The sequence below is a fragment of the Schistocerca americana genome, chromosome 11 (assembly GCF_021461395.2).
Source record: "Schistocerca americana isolate TAMUIC-IGC-003095 chromosome 11, iqSchAmer2.1, whole genome shotgun sequence".
Taxonomy (NCBI): Eukaryota; Metazoa; Arthropoda; class Insecta; order Orthoptera; family Acrididae; genus Schistocerca; species Schistocerca americana.
In genome coordinates, this window is record NC_060129.1 from 194487557 (window position 1) to 194503058 (window position 15502).

The 15502-nt window shown below is 39.5% G+C and overlaps 1 protein-coding gene across 1 annotated transcript in view; it reads left to right on the forward strand.

Moving 5' to 3' along the window:
- Positions 1-15502, forward strand: part of LOC124553582 (basement membrane-specific heparan sulfate proteoglycan core protein) — a 799417-nt gene that overhangs the window by 482508 nt on the left and 301407 nt on the right. Inside the window, exon 17 of the mRNA XM_047127431.1 lies at positions 9116-9349. Coding sequence (XP_046983387.1) covers positions 9116-9349 — 234 coding nt within the window. The remainder of the gene's footprint in view (positions 1-9115; positions 9350-15502) is intronic.

The window sequence follows — 15502 nt, forward strand, 5'->3', positions numbered from 1 at the left end:
TTGAGGTTCGTTGGGAGAATTCTTGGGCAATGTAGTCCACACATGAAGAAGGTACCATACAAAACTCTTGTAGTTGACTATGCTTCTTCATCTGAGAGCCTTAAAGTATATGGAATAGAGAAGTTCCAAACCAGAGCAGCATATTTTGTCAGTAATTCATTCTGTAAGGGTGAATGCATCACAGAGATGCTTATCCTGCTCCAATGGCCAAAGCTACAAGAGAAGAAGTGTGCGTCATGGTGTAATTTACTGTTGAAATGCCAAGAGTGGAGGAGGAAATTAGTGTTTAACGTCCCGTCAACAATGAGGTCATTGGAGCATAAGCTCAGATTAGGGAAGAAGATTGGCCATGCCGTTTCAAAGGAACCATCCTGGCATTTGCCTGAAGTGATCAAGGGAAATCTTGGAAAACCTAAATCAAGATGGCCAGATGCGGGATTGAACTGTCTCCCTCCCGAATGTGTGTCCACTGTGCTAACCACTGCACCACTTCGCTCAGTAGTTGCCAAAAGTGGACATTCCTAGAAGAGTCAGTCAACATATCGCTTTCTCCTACATTTATTTTGTGAAAACACCCTGAAGGTAAAATAAGACAGGTTTACCAAGAATCGTTCTTGCTGCAAACGATTTGTGACTGGAACAGGGAGTTGGAGAAACTGTAGCGGTAGCAAAAGTACTCTCTGTCGCTTACTGTAAGGTGTGTGTGTTAATATACCTATGGATGTAAAAAGTTTCCATCCTAAATGGCAGTTTTGAAAGCTTGGTGTTTCCATTCTGATTAGAATAACTAGGTAATCAGATAGAAATAAAAGTGCCGATGAAATAAAGAGAATGTGGATTATATAGGACACATTTGATGCAGTTGTGATGTGTGTTGGTATATGTGGTTGAGTTGCCGACCACATCTGTCTGTGTACCTCTGACGGAGCTACATTGTTTCTGTAAACACTTGTGATTTCTCGAAAAATTCACATTGACGTGGTGAGTACACTACCGTGCCAAAATCAGCACTCAAAACATTACTTCCCTGACACTAATGTAACATTTGGTGTGTACTTAATGTAAGTAGATGCTTGTTAATGGGTTTTAAGTATGGTGGTGGTTTGTGTATATATATGTACATTTGTGTCTGAAGCACAGAATATTTGTAGCAGGGAATACTTGTATGGGGTGATGTGGGCGGCCTGTTTTAAGAAATTGCTTGAGCACATGGGTTTTAATGCCAGTTTGCATTGTGTCTTTTCAAATCAGTGGCAAGGATGGTAAATATTCCATACTCATCAAATTATTCCCTTCTTCTGAACACAAAATGAAACTTGAGAAGTTGTGGAGAATGGCCAGAGATTTAATTTGTCAGACAAATGCTGTTATGGTTTTCAGTCCACTTACTTTTGCTGTATCCCATTCACACATTACCTCCCCAGCCTTAGTCTCGTGAGAATGGAACTTCAATCTGTTTTGAACCACAGGTAATGATGTGAAGTCTTTCTGCATGTTATGAATGACTGTCTGGTCAATTCATGTGTTGAGTAGGGTCTGTTTATCACTTATTGTCTTTGATTTTTGTAAATAATTTTTAATTTACCAATATTTTGTTTCAGCATTTATAGTTAACAACCATAAAATGATACTCAGTGTGGCATAATTACTGTATGGCAGAACCTTTAAACAAAATGAAAAGTGTAGAGAAGCTGTGTGCAACATGTGTCACAGTGCCTCTCTTTCTTTCTAATTAGGTACACACATACAAAGCAGATAGATGTACATGTACAGAACAAATGAAAGACAATGTCTTTTTATGGATTAAATCAAATACGAAAAAGTTTCTTGCCGTGGCTGCATCTGCATACATGTGTATAGCTTCATGCTGCCCCTAGGGATATCTTATTCCCACAGTATTTTTGTACAAATAATGAGTCAAGTGTATACCAATTTGGTTGAAATTGCTTTTACGTCATCTCTTTCTATCCCCACCGTCAGCCACAGGACGCTAAAGGGTGCATTAATGTCACAGTAAGTTTTTTCTGTCTTACTTGGACCAAGTTTGGTAGAAATTGCTTTGTTCATTACAAAGACAATCTGATTTGTTACTGCCCGTGCCCCCTCCCCATACACCGCCACTCCTAGAGGTACAGATTCATCGGTACTGTTACGATGAACCTAGCGACCCCGACAACTGTGGATTCGATACTAATATCGGTTGTTATTGAATATTTCTATATGTCACGGCTTCTCACTTCCACACCAACACCTAGGGATGGTAGGGGTATACTACCTCGACAGTAGTGTATGCAAATAATTATACAAATAATGAGATCCTTATATACGAAATTTGGTTGGAATCGCTCCTGACATTCCTAAGTTATACTGCTTTGTCACTCTCTTTTCACCCCCATGTCCACCACTAGGGGAGGTTGGTGATTTGCACCTCCTCAGAAACCTTTGTGTGCGCACAGCTCACCAACGCCTCGTTACAGTCGGATGAGTGGTATAGGAATGCACAAGAGACAAACAAACATAATGATTTTTATATATTACCTTTTATTTTTAATATAATAGAGGGAAACATTCCACGCGGGAAAAATATATTTAAAAACAAAGATGATGTGACTTACCATACGTAAGCGCTGGCAGGTCGATAAATACACAAACAAACACATAACATACACACAAAATTCTAGCTTTCGCAACCAATGGTTGCTTCGTCGGGAAAGAGGGAAGCAGAGGGAAAGATGAAAGGATGTGGGTTTTAAGGGAGAGGATAAGGAGTCATTCCAATCCCGGGAGCGGAAAGACTTACCTTAGGGGGAAGAAAGGACAGGTATACACTCGCGCGCACACACACATATCCATCTGCACATACACAGACACAAGCAGACATTTGTAAAGGCAAAGAGTTTGGGCAGAGATGTCAGTCGAGGCGGAAGTACAAAGGGAAAGATGTTTTTGAAAGACAGGTGAGGTATGAGCAGCGGCAACTTGAAATTAGCGGAGGTTGAGGCCTGGCGGATAACGAGAAGAGAGCGTATACTGAAGGGAATTTTGTGTGTATGTATGTGTTTGTTTGAGTATCAATCGACCTGCCAGCGCTTACGTATGGTAAGTCACATCATCTTTGTTTTAAATACCTTTTATTTTTAGTTTGAGATAGCTGCAAATGCAGATTTACAGGAGCAGTATGTAAACTTTTATGAGACTTGACATAGTCTAGTTTTGGGAGCATGCAGTCTTAATTTTTTATGTAAATTTTGCCTCAGTTGCAAATTTATACAAGAATAGCTGGTTTCGATTGATCAGGCAGTCCTCTTCAGATCATTAAAAACCTCATGTTAGTAACTCGTCACGTGTATCGTTAGAATGTAGTGTGTTATTAAAACTGTTGTGCATTGTGTGATGCTATTTTTTAATACACGGGCAAATGTCCATCCTCCAGTGAGTGCAATTTTGATCAATATGATAAACTAATCATATAACTGTGTGCACCTTTGGATCCTCCATTTGATGGATGCTGCTTATATCTTGAAAAGTATCATCAAAGAATGTACAGCATTCTTAATGGGACGGTAGGACTTACTGTAATGTGATGAATTACTCGCTGAAAAGAGGTTTTAGTTATCTAAAACTAATTGCCTGATTGATCTAAACTGGTCTCTTTGCAAGCTAGACATATGGATTTCATAGAGTATAGAATATTTTGCCTCAGTTGCGAATCTTTTGTTCTATCACAATCTGTTTGACCTAGAAGCTCGTATTCAAATGTTACATAATATCCAAAACAGAAAACCAGGCAACTGTAGGAGGTCATATTGAAAGAAGCTAGTATAAAGAAAGTAAATGAAAGCTGCCCACTGTTTGTGTCAGCAGACATTGTACCATATTTCATGATGCTACAACTAAAGCCCATCTCATATGGAGTACTATTCGCCATAAGTTTGCCTGGTGGCGCACTTGCAGAGATGACAGCCAGCTCGCACATCTGAGTTTTCGTGAGGTGTAAGATGGAGTGTGGGACGTGGCACACTCGATGACTGCGTGAACAGCAAGGCCTGAAATCCAGATGATCTTCAGTCTTTCTCAAGCAATTTTAAAGACACTATTGCAATTTTTAAAGACACTATTCAGTATATAAATATGATTCTTGCACATCTCATATCTTCGTCCCATCACTAATGCACAGGTACTGAATAAAATTAGGAGAGAAAAGTGCTTTGTTTTTATAAGGCTATGTATTTTGCAAGAAAATACTGAAGATTTAAACATGCACATGACCCTTATCTGTGATTTGCAATTTAAATTGGAGGACCAGTTGAACAGAGTAGGTAGTGTCTTCTAAATAGGCTATAAAGTAAACATAGACAAAAACAGTGGTAATAGACTGAAGTTGAACTAAATCAGGTGATTCAGAGGGAATTAAATTAGGGAATGTGATGCTGAGAGTAGTAGCCGAATTCTCATTTGTGAGCAGCAAAATAACTGATGGTGACCAAAGTAGAGAGGATATAAAATACAGACTAGCAGTAGCAAGAAAGAAGAATTTTTTAACATCAAATATAAATGTAAGTGTTATAGAAAGCCATTTCTGTTGGTATTTGTCAGGATTGCACCCTTATACGGAATTGAAATGTGCGTGATGAGGATAGAATCTTGTGGAAAGTGGTTCTACAGAAGAATGCTGAAGGTTAGATGGGTAGGTCTAAAGATAAATGAGGATGAATCTAACTGGGGATTAAATAAGTTTATCATGCAACTTGACCTTGGGGGGGGGGGGGGGTTAACTTCAAATGTGTAGAGGGAAACCTAGATGCGAATACAGTAAACAAGTTCAGACAGATGTATGCTACAGTAGTTAGGTGGAGATGAGGTGGTGGCTTGTACGTGGTAGACAGGTGTGGACAGCTGCAGCAAACCAGCCTTCATGCTGAAAACCATAACCATGTAGTACAAGTGGTAGGCAACTGGTATAATCATTTGTTGGTGATTGTTTTTCAATATGGCACAGGCAGCTTTGAAGTTAATTGCTTCGTAACACACGAGGATGCCCATTCTTTTATCATAGACAGTATAACCTGTGCCATCTCAAAATTTTCCAAACCGCAAAAAGACATATAATTGAGGCAAACATTCACCTAATGCCCAGTACAATGTTTTAATAGTTGTGTTGGTAATTTTGCCACTTTGAAAATAAAACTAATTAGCCTACCGCTGTGTGAAAGGCACTTATGTTACAACTGTATATGATAGATCTTAGTGCACAAATTTCTAAAGAGATGGTAAGTAAAATCTTAAATTTGGATAAAATGAGCATGGTAACTATGATTAGAAGGCTCCGTAATGTATAGCTACAGTGTCACCCTTAGCTGGCCCCATTGCTATTAAATCAGTCATAAAGAAGTTTAGCCACACTGTGTATTTGTTCAGTTTGGAGAATTAGGTTACAATACTGATTTTGTTCTGTGAGTGGTTTCACCAAGTGGTAAGCTTGAAACTGTGTCGTTAGTATTGCTTTTGGTTACTGATTTAACAAAAATGTAACTTGCAAGAACCTTGTTAGACTATGAATTGGCAAACGCCGTTTTGTTGATTTAGTTTTTGATCAGATAATTTTTATGTGTTGGCACTGTTGTATTAACATAATGTTGGGTTTGTTAGCCATATAATCTGTTTATCAGTTTCAGGTGGACATACTGTTTTATGTAATTATATTTGTGGTAGAGGAGCCATGCTTTACTGCTTACTACATTGTAATATTTATATAATGGAAGGAAACATTCCACGTGGGAAAAATTATATATAAAAACAAAGATGAGGTGACTTACCGAACAAAAGCGCTGGCAGGTCGATAGACACACAAACAAACACAAACATACACACAAAATTCAAGCTTTCGCAACAAACTGTTGCCTCATCAGGAAAGAGGGAAGGAGAGGGGAAGACGAAAGGAAGTGGGTTTTAAGGGAGAGGGTAAGGAGTCATTCCAATCCCGGGAGCGGAAAGAATTACCTTAGGGGGAAAAAAGGACAGGTATACACTCGCACACACGCACATATCCATCCACACATACAGACACAAGCAGACATATTTAAATATGTCTGCTTGTGTCTGTATGTGTGGATGGATATGTGCGAGTGTATACCTGTCCTTTTTTCCCCCTAAGGTAAGTCTTTCCGCTCCCGGGATTGGAATGACTCCTTACCCTCTCCCTTAAAACCCACTTCCTTTCGTCTTCCCCTCTCCTTCCCTCTTTCCTGATGAGGCAACAGTTTGTTGCGAAAGCTTGAATTTTGTGTGTATGTTTGTGTTTGTTTGTGTGTCTATCGACCTGCCAGCGCTTTTGTTCGGTAAGTCACCTCATCTTTGTTTTTATATATAACATTGTAATATTTGCTTTACTTAACATTCCTGTCCATACAAGCTGGTTTTCACATCTCTGTTCTTGCGTTACCTTATTTAGAACAAACATTACTCTGCAATTTTGCACAAATCAAGGTAAAAAGGGATGTATATTAATCAAAACATTGTTGTTCGTGTATTTATTATAGCTATGCAATAATAGCAAAGAGTTAGCTGGGTCATCCATTGTGCACCCTCTATCTGCTTGTGAGGTAATGTGATGGCTCTAGTTTTGCACAGTTCTCTTAGAATACCACGCTTCAGTTGTTTTTTATGTGATGACAAATGTTCGAATATTTTCTTCCCTTAGGTAGTGTGAGCATAAGTTTGTCAAAAAGATGCAGCCTTGTAATTTGAGTTCTTGGGACTGTAAACAATGTTTAACAGTAAATGTTTCAGAGTGCCTGCCCATGTCTTCACAATTAAGTAACTTCTTTAAATAAGGGCTTGGTGAACAAAGTATTCTAAATTAAAGGAAACATGAGAATTTCCTTCTATAAATGAGAGAAGATAACCCTGTATGTCATGCTAAACTGGCTGTTCAATTCTCCTGAAACTGTATTCAAATGGGTGCCCTAGACACTTTTATCAGGTGCTGTAAGCAGTAACCTTAGACATGAGTGCTGCCTGAACTGCAAGAGAAAGTACATATAAGAGTCTTTTACCTCACAAAGATGGCTTGGTCATTTGTCATAATGTAGTACAAAAGGATGGAACTGTCACTCTGGCTTAACATTAAAAGTAAATTAAATCTCTTAGTGAAGTGTGTATGTCATAGTTAATCTTCCAATAGAAGGCATGTTCACACATGGAATAATGGTGAAAATGTTTATACAAATTCAAATGCTTTGTTAAAATGACAGACAGTAGTGTTTAACACTGTGTTTTTCTAAAATGCCGTTACGTGGAAAACTGTAGCAGAAATTTTATGTGAGACAAGAGCACAGTGAATCGCAGTTGTGTTTTTCATATATGTATCAAAACCTTCAATGTTTAGGCTTTGGAACTAAAATGGGGAGAAATGTGAAACTGGTTTAATTAAATTATAAAGTGCATCATTGCATAAACGTTGTTCAGATTGCACACGTTTCCATGGAGAAATAAAGGCGTTATTGAGTTCTAAAATGGATTGCTACATACAGGTCGTGTTACGCTGTTACAGATTCACGCACCGTTGAAAACTGTACAGGAAAGAAACATTGTCCTTAAAAATAAGCTTTGACCTAAGCGTAATAATTGTTTCACCATCCCAGCACTATGGCTCTCATTCACCTAAGTTATAATTCTGTGTGTAAGCATCTTCTTCTCTTTATTACCGAAAATTGTGTAGAAGGGGTTTGAAAAGAAGTATCCCATATTTTGAGAGGTGGTAGTATGGACAAAGACAAAAACAAAATGTCCATTAAATACCAGCTACAAAACACATACTTTATGAGCTATGAGCACTTGTTCGTCTTTGCTACTGTGAAACACATCTCTTCTGCTGAACAAGTGGTCATAGCTCTTAGTTGCATTTTAGAGTGTATGTTTACTAGACTTTTTTCTTTGTTTTCATTCGTACTACCACCTCTCAGAATGTGGATTTAAAAAAAAAAAAAAGGGGGGGGGGCGCCATATATATAAGAGAGGTGAGGCACATTTTCTCTGGTGTTTTGGCAGATATTTTTAATTTCATTTTTGCAGCTTGTAGCTGGACTAAGCTCAAGCAAGTACTGCTCATCATGTCTTTCATGCAACCACTTTTGTTGGAAAGTGTTAGTTCATTTCCTGTTACAGTCAGAATGATTTTTAAAGTGGAATTTTCCATGGACAGTCACTGAGCCACCCCTAATTAGTCTACTGCAATATTTTCTTTATATATTAACAGGGACATCCTTAAGAGAGGGAGAAGTTTATATGAAGAATTATAACTTAGGTGAATGAGAACCAGAACACTGGGATGATGAAACAGTTGTTATGTCGAGGTCAAAGTCATTTTATATATAATGCTGGGAAAATGCAGCCAATGTACAAAGGAGACTGCTAACAAATCTTGTGTGTCCCATTCTAAAATATTTTTGTGATTGACTAACAGGAGAGTGTCACATAAATGTTGAAATGTGTCCTGGCATACTATCAAATACAGACGCAAATTATCCCTTGAAAACCTGCTTACAAAAATCCATGAACAAGTTTTAAGTGAAGAATCCAGAGATATCCTTCAGCCCCCTATCGCTCCCACAGGGACTGCAAAGACAGGATGAGACTAATTACAGCAAGCACAGAGGTGTTTAAGCAGTCATTCTTCTCCCAGTAATGGGAGTGGAACAGAAACCCTAATGTGTGGTACAGTATTAAGCACCCCCTGCCATGCACGTTACAGTGGTTTGCAGAATTTGTAGGTTAGTTTGTGTACTGTATATGAGGTGAGGTGCAAGTTCAGAGATGTGAAACCTACTGAACAAAAAGGAAAAATGTTCTTCCAATTGTAATTGGTCCAGGCACCAAATGCACACACACACATTTTTATAAATATAATATTGTGAAATGTGATCAGGAATGCAGTATCTTTGGGATGTACTGTATCAGATCTGCTACAACCTTGGCAAGGGGCAATAGAACCGTGCTGATTTGGCAGAACATTTTTCCTTAAGTTCACTGGACAGTGCAGGTATAACCCAACTCCTTGCCAAAAGTAACTACCACACCATCTGTGACGTGACCCCCCCTTTTGGGAAACCTGTAGAAGGCTGCGCGGACAACCAGTTCGAGTGCAACGACGGCACTTGCATCGACCTGGCGAGGCAGTGCAACGGCTTCCCGGAGTGCCGCGATGGCAGCGACGAGTTCAACTGCCCCGACACTGACTTTGACCCCGAGGTGCCTGGAGGAAGCTACACCACTGGCAGGGAGCCCGATTTCAGCCGCTCCCCGGATTCCACCGAGTATCCGACTGGCGCTCCGCCGGTAGATGAAGAAGGTGCTTACAACTGCTGCTGTGTTCCAAAATATAGCCATTTCCCTAATTTTTCGAGTTTTCCATTGAGTGAATGGTGCAGCCTTTGATGCTTTTGACTGATACAGCGTTTGCCAGTTGTGTACTTTGGTGTACTATATGGATACCACAGGGCTGATAAATAAAAATCTTTACCAGCTGATCTTCTTTCCCTACAGTATCGTGAACACTGTTATGACCGTGAATTGTTCCGGCATCATTCATATGTAGTTGAAGTGGCATCTGGAATAACGTAGGAAAAAAAAAAATTGGTGGCTGGCCACCTGAAATGACATCTCATTTTGTCTTTATTCAGTTACGAAATCAGACACATTTGTTCTTTTTATTTTATACTGATTTCAAGCAGACAGCCTGAAATCCATTACTATCAACATGACTTCCACGACAGTCACTTCACAGATGAAAATGTTGCGTCAGTTGTCACAAAATTTCAATATTGAGCTGTACACCTTTGTTGCTGTGTATACAGACATTTATGAAACGAATTTCGTGATGCCGGTTTCAAGAAATGAGTTTTTCAACTCAGTGTCTTCGTGTAAACTAAACTCTACTCTGATGTCTTTACACTGCTTTGACACACTGGCTGCCCCCACCCCCGCCCTCCCAACCCCATGTTATTGATTGTTAAGTGAGTTGAATGGCACAGCATTTGAAACCTCAGTCCTTCAGGTCTATACTTTGTTCCACTTTACCTGTGGAGAACCCTGGAGATGGGAACAGTGGTGGCTGCATCGTAATTGGTACCTGAAACTGACAAGGATGAAAATATGTGATAATAGAACCAAAAACATTTAACTTCTCAGTAAATTGGGCTCTACAAACAACCCATTTCAGGCAGTCACTTCAGTATGAAATAATGTATTTGAAATGTAAACTTTCGTTCAACTCTCTGTCTAATTGGGGTCTAATTTTACGTAAACACAGATGCTGTTTATGAGTCGTAACATGAACATTTCTCGACCAACGTGTGGTTACGGTTACTAGGTGATTACGTAATTGGGCCACGAATCGGAAAAGAAAGTATGATGGGTGAGGATACCTTCGATTCATGTTGCTCGATCTTCCAGGACTGCGTGAAAGTGCAGTATTGGGGAATGTGGTGATGCACGATGGAATACCTTCACATTTTGCTGCTGATGTAAGATGATACCTAATATAACACTACAATCCAGGATGAACACACAGAGCAGGGCCTGTGCCCTGGCCTCCAGGATAACCTGACCTCAATACTCTGGATTTTCATGTCTCGGGTCATCTCAGAAGTCAACTGTACAACATTCCCATTGATACTGTTGAAAGACTGCAGCAGTGAATTACTCAGACTTATCAAGATTTCCGAGGCGTTATGGGGGCGTTGAATACAGTTCACAACTCTTTGCAGTATTGTGTCCAAATACGAAAATGACACCTGGGACACCTCCTTGAACAGGTATACTTGTACAGTAAATTGTAACATGGAACACACACTGAAGAATTATTGTATTTCTTGTTAAGGGAGGCCATAGATAAAATTTGAGACCAATTTGATGGAGACTTGGATCATAAAATTCACGTTTCAACTGTGCTAACTAAGACAATATCTGTATGAAGTCAGTGGCGGCTCGAAACCACATGCACTCAGTTATTTCGCAAAAGGATCATTTGCGGACCACTGTTTACTGGGGCATGTTAGCTTCTGTTATTGTGTACTTTCACCCGTCTCAGTCTTCGCCATCAGTTGTGATATACCCTCTATGCCTTCCCATTTTCAGTGTTCACATGCATTTCTTGAACTGCCAGTAAGGCAGAACCTGTCCAGTTGTATCTGTATTTTTTGCTGGTCTTTGCCCATCCGGTAGATTTGTTTTAAAGGGTCATACAGCATGTCCTAAACTTTTAGGGTAGAAGTTATACAGATGGTAAAGGTTCCAAGAAAGAGTGCCTTTAGGTTAGAGACTAGTGCTCAGAAATGAAAGTTAAGTTTTTTACTTTTGTATTCAGTTCGCAACTAACAGCTACAGTTTAAGCTCATGGCAAGAGTTCAAAGTGATGATGAATAGTGTCAGTGCATTGGTTACTCTGGCACATAAAAATGTTCCCACAGTATCAGAAAATTTCCAGTTCTCTGTTGTATAATCAAACATATTACTGTTACCACTTTATAAGAGGTACCTACAACTTACAACAATGTGCTTAAGTAAGAGAGAATAATATTCAGGTATACTAGTACTCAAATAGTTTCTATACTCACAGTTTTAGTTGCTAGAGGTGCATGGGGGAAAATTACAAAATCGGAAACTGAAGGTGCAAATGCTCCTGGAAGATTTTAGGACCTAGAGCTATGTAGAATTTCAGTTGCAAAGTGAATAGAGAACTGAACAGAACAGAACACCTTGAACGAGTAGAGATAGGACATTCATATTCACAGGACATGTGCATTAGTATGTCCTGCAGTAATGATTAACATTTGAACCATGTTGGCCTGTGGGTTCAAGGTGAACATGCACATTGCGGCGCAACGCCACCTACTGGTAAAATGTGCCTGTGGCTCTTGTTGTTGCTATAAACTCAAGGTAACAGATCAGTGTGACTCGAGGAGACGTGCAGGATGCCTCGCAGACATACATGTGAACTGCTGTGTCATATCAGTGAGTTGTCTGCCTGCTTAGCTGGCTGGTAACATGCTCGCCTCCCGTGCAAACGGGCCCAGGTTCGATTCCCCGTCGGGTTGGAGATTTTCTCTGCTTGGGGAGTGGGTGTTGTGTCGTCCTCACCATCATTTCATCGCATCACAGATCACACAAGCCTCCCAATGTGGTGTCAACTGAAATAAGACTCGAACTTGGCGGCCGAACTTCCACGGATGGGGTCTCCTGGCCAGAGATGCCATAAGCTCATTTCCATCAGTGAGTTTGAAAGAGGATGCATTATTGGCATAAGAGAATATGATGCAGCCATCTGGGAAATTGCTGCTCTTGGGGGACAAAGTGTTTTGGCAGTGTAATGGGTGTGTGCAGAATGGTTCACAGAAGGCCGTAGAAAAAGATGAGGTGGATCAGGCCGCACCAACAAGACCACTCCTGAGAAGATTGACACCTCATCTGGATAGCATTTTGGGACAGATCTGTGTTCTCCTTGGCTCTGGTGCAACAGTGTAACATGCTGTACACTATCGGGGGTGATAGTCTGTTGCCGTTTATTACACCGTGGGTTACATTTGTGTTGTCCACTTCTCCGCCTACCTTTGACAAATGTGCAGAAACATGCTAGACGGGGAAAATTATGACCTCATTTTCGTTCGCCGCAGACAGGGAGAGCACCATCTCAGTGACTGCCTTCGCACAACACATAAAGCGCCAACTCGAAGCCTTCTGGTGTGGGATGCTATTGGGTACAACACCCCAGGCACCATTTTTTAGCAAGACAATGCACGATCACACGTTGTTGAACAAATCCGTGCTGTCTTGGTGTTTCAGGATGTCAGCCTTTTGCCACGATCCGACCGAAAATGTGTGGATACGGTAAAACAACATGTACGTTGCTGTTTCCCAATGCCATCCACCACATATGAACTTTGGAATGTGGTGAATGTGTCGCGGATGTCTATACTACAGAACGCCATTTGCACCTTACGTGCCGATGCCATCACGCGTGGAACGAATTATAAAGATCCGTGGCAGACCCTGTGCCTACTAGGCAACAGGACACATGCTGAACTGAGGTGACTGAAATGCTAATCAGTTCTGCAGAACGTAATACTGTACCATGTCCTGTGAATATGAACGTTGTGTCTCTAGTCATTCAAGGTGTTCTGTTTTTCCTGAACATTAGTGTAGTTGTGAGATCTCACAAGGCAGTTTTTGGGACACTTGCAACTAGTGAGGATATTTCAGAGTGATACTAAAGTGTACATCTTTGTGCTGTGGCACGATACAGGCTCACTTTGCCATCCCATATTTTTTGGTGATGGGGGGTAGGGGGGTGGCATTTGCACCATTGGCACTTTACAATATGCCTATTATATTTCTCATCTTCCATAGGAGTATGTGAAGCCAAAAATATTTTGCCCGGATCAAGTTGACATATAATGTAGATAATGCAGATTGGGAAATTTATAAACAAGACAGTTAAAGAATTAATAAAAAAAGGAGGGAGTGTTTGAATAAATAACATGTTACAGAGCAAAGTTCCTACCTAGTGTGCCTGAATACTTCATGTTTATCACCCGACTTTTTAAACTTTGCTGGAAGCCTATTGAAAAAGAAACCTGCTGAAGAGTGCACACAGATTTCTGTATAATGTCTTTTCTCGATTTTGTCATAGGTGGCACTGTCGAGCATTTACAATGATATGAAACAACTTATTTAAGAAAACATAATAGGAAAATAACATTATTATAACAAGTTTATAGTCTGTTAACATTCACGTACTTATAAGATCAATGTTGTTTTACAAGCAACAGGTTAAAAATAATAACATCGTGGTAGGGCTCTGTCACCATTATTATGATACTCAACCAGGTAGAATAGCCCCTAACTTTTCTGAAAAAAAAGAAAATTGGTTTTTATGTGGACAACAAGGCAGGGAAAATTTGCTGGCATATGCCTACAAAACAAAACTGTTTTCTCCACCAGATTCAAAGATGACTCATGTATAACTGAGAATGTGGTGTTTGAGAATGTAGTGCACGTCTGCATAATTACAATCATAACACAAGCAACAGTGAAGAATATTAGAAGGTACTGGAGAAAAGACATTTTTAGATAATTTTAGGTGTTTGCTCTAATGTGCTAGAAGTACATATTTTTAGCTTTGTCAACCCCATTGTGATGTACATACATTTTATTTTGTTCTCTCTGCCCCCACAGTGGGCGATTTCAACCAGCAGATAAATAACACAAATTTAGATCAAGTGTGACACATTCCTACAAGGATGTTGTCATTTTTAACCTGTTTCTGTTCCATCATAAAACATTGCCTCTTGCAAGTATGTGAATGGCAGAAGCACGTAAGCCTAAATTGCAGTACCACAATAAAGCAGGTACAACTGAAAGTGGAAAAAAATAGCATTTAAAGAACTTATACAGGTGTCATACCTGCATTTAAGGAAGTAAGGGGTTAAGGAAGTGTTATTTAAGTGCAAATCGGTAGCAATGTTGGCTTTTTGTAAAGGTAGTGCCACTAATGTCACTGTAAGAGAACATAATAAGTTTACAACCGCACACCCTGCTCGCATAGATCGTACAAACATTATACTACCTGACCATTGGTTCGTTATTTCAAACTAATCAGTGTAGAACCCTCTATCATCTGTATTCATTTTGACAATAAAGGTTTGAGACTTCTGTATGACTAATTTTATGCCCATTTCTTCGTAGAAAAATTACCACATTCTATGATAGTATACACGTCTTCATCTAAGATTTCTTGTTATGATAATTTGGTGACCACCTTGCTGCCCGGTGCTTAGGTACAGACTTTTCCATTTGCTTGCTATCACATTGCACTATAGTTCTTCCAGGGTATGACTGTATGTAAAAAGTCTGTAGAAAGGAGTCTCAACTGAGTTCATTGGTATTTGGAAAAAGGCACTGTATTTCTTTGCTTTACTAATCGACCTTAAACTTTGATTGTCACATGTGAATCTCTTTCTTCTGATTAAAGTCTGGCCATAGTTTGTCATATATTTCCACTCTGTTGTATTCCTTAATTCTCCTTCATATGTTGTATTATAGTAATAATAATAATAATAATAATAATAATCCAATTTATTGCTTATATTGGTGATTCCATGTTCTATATTAACAGCTTCTGGTTAATAGTGTACATTTAATTTCATTGTCATGTATATTTTAGTTATGTGTATACATATGTGAATAGTTGTTGAGTAAAATTTGTATGTACAAATTGTATTTACCTGTATAAGTTTTCAGTTCAGGGTTGGTGACCTGTAAGTAAACTGAGCCTAATCCATGTATCTCACACTCATTTCTGGATTTCCCCATTTGTAGTGAGTTTTACTCGGCCTGTGTAGTAATGACGTACACGTGGCTGATTTGTTTAATTAACGTGTCCTATGAGTGTTATGGATTGTGGGGTTGGTGTGTAATTTATACTAACTGGCAAGTTTTAGTCACA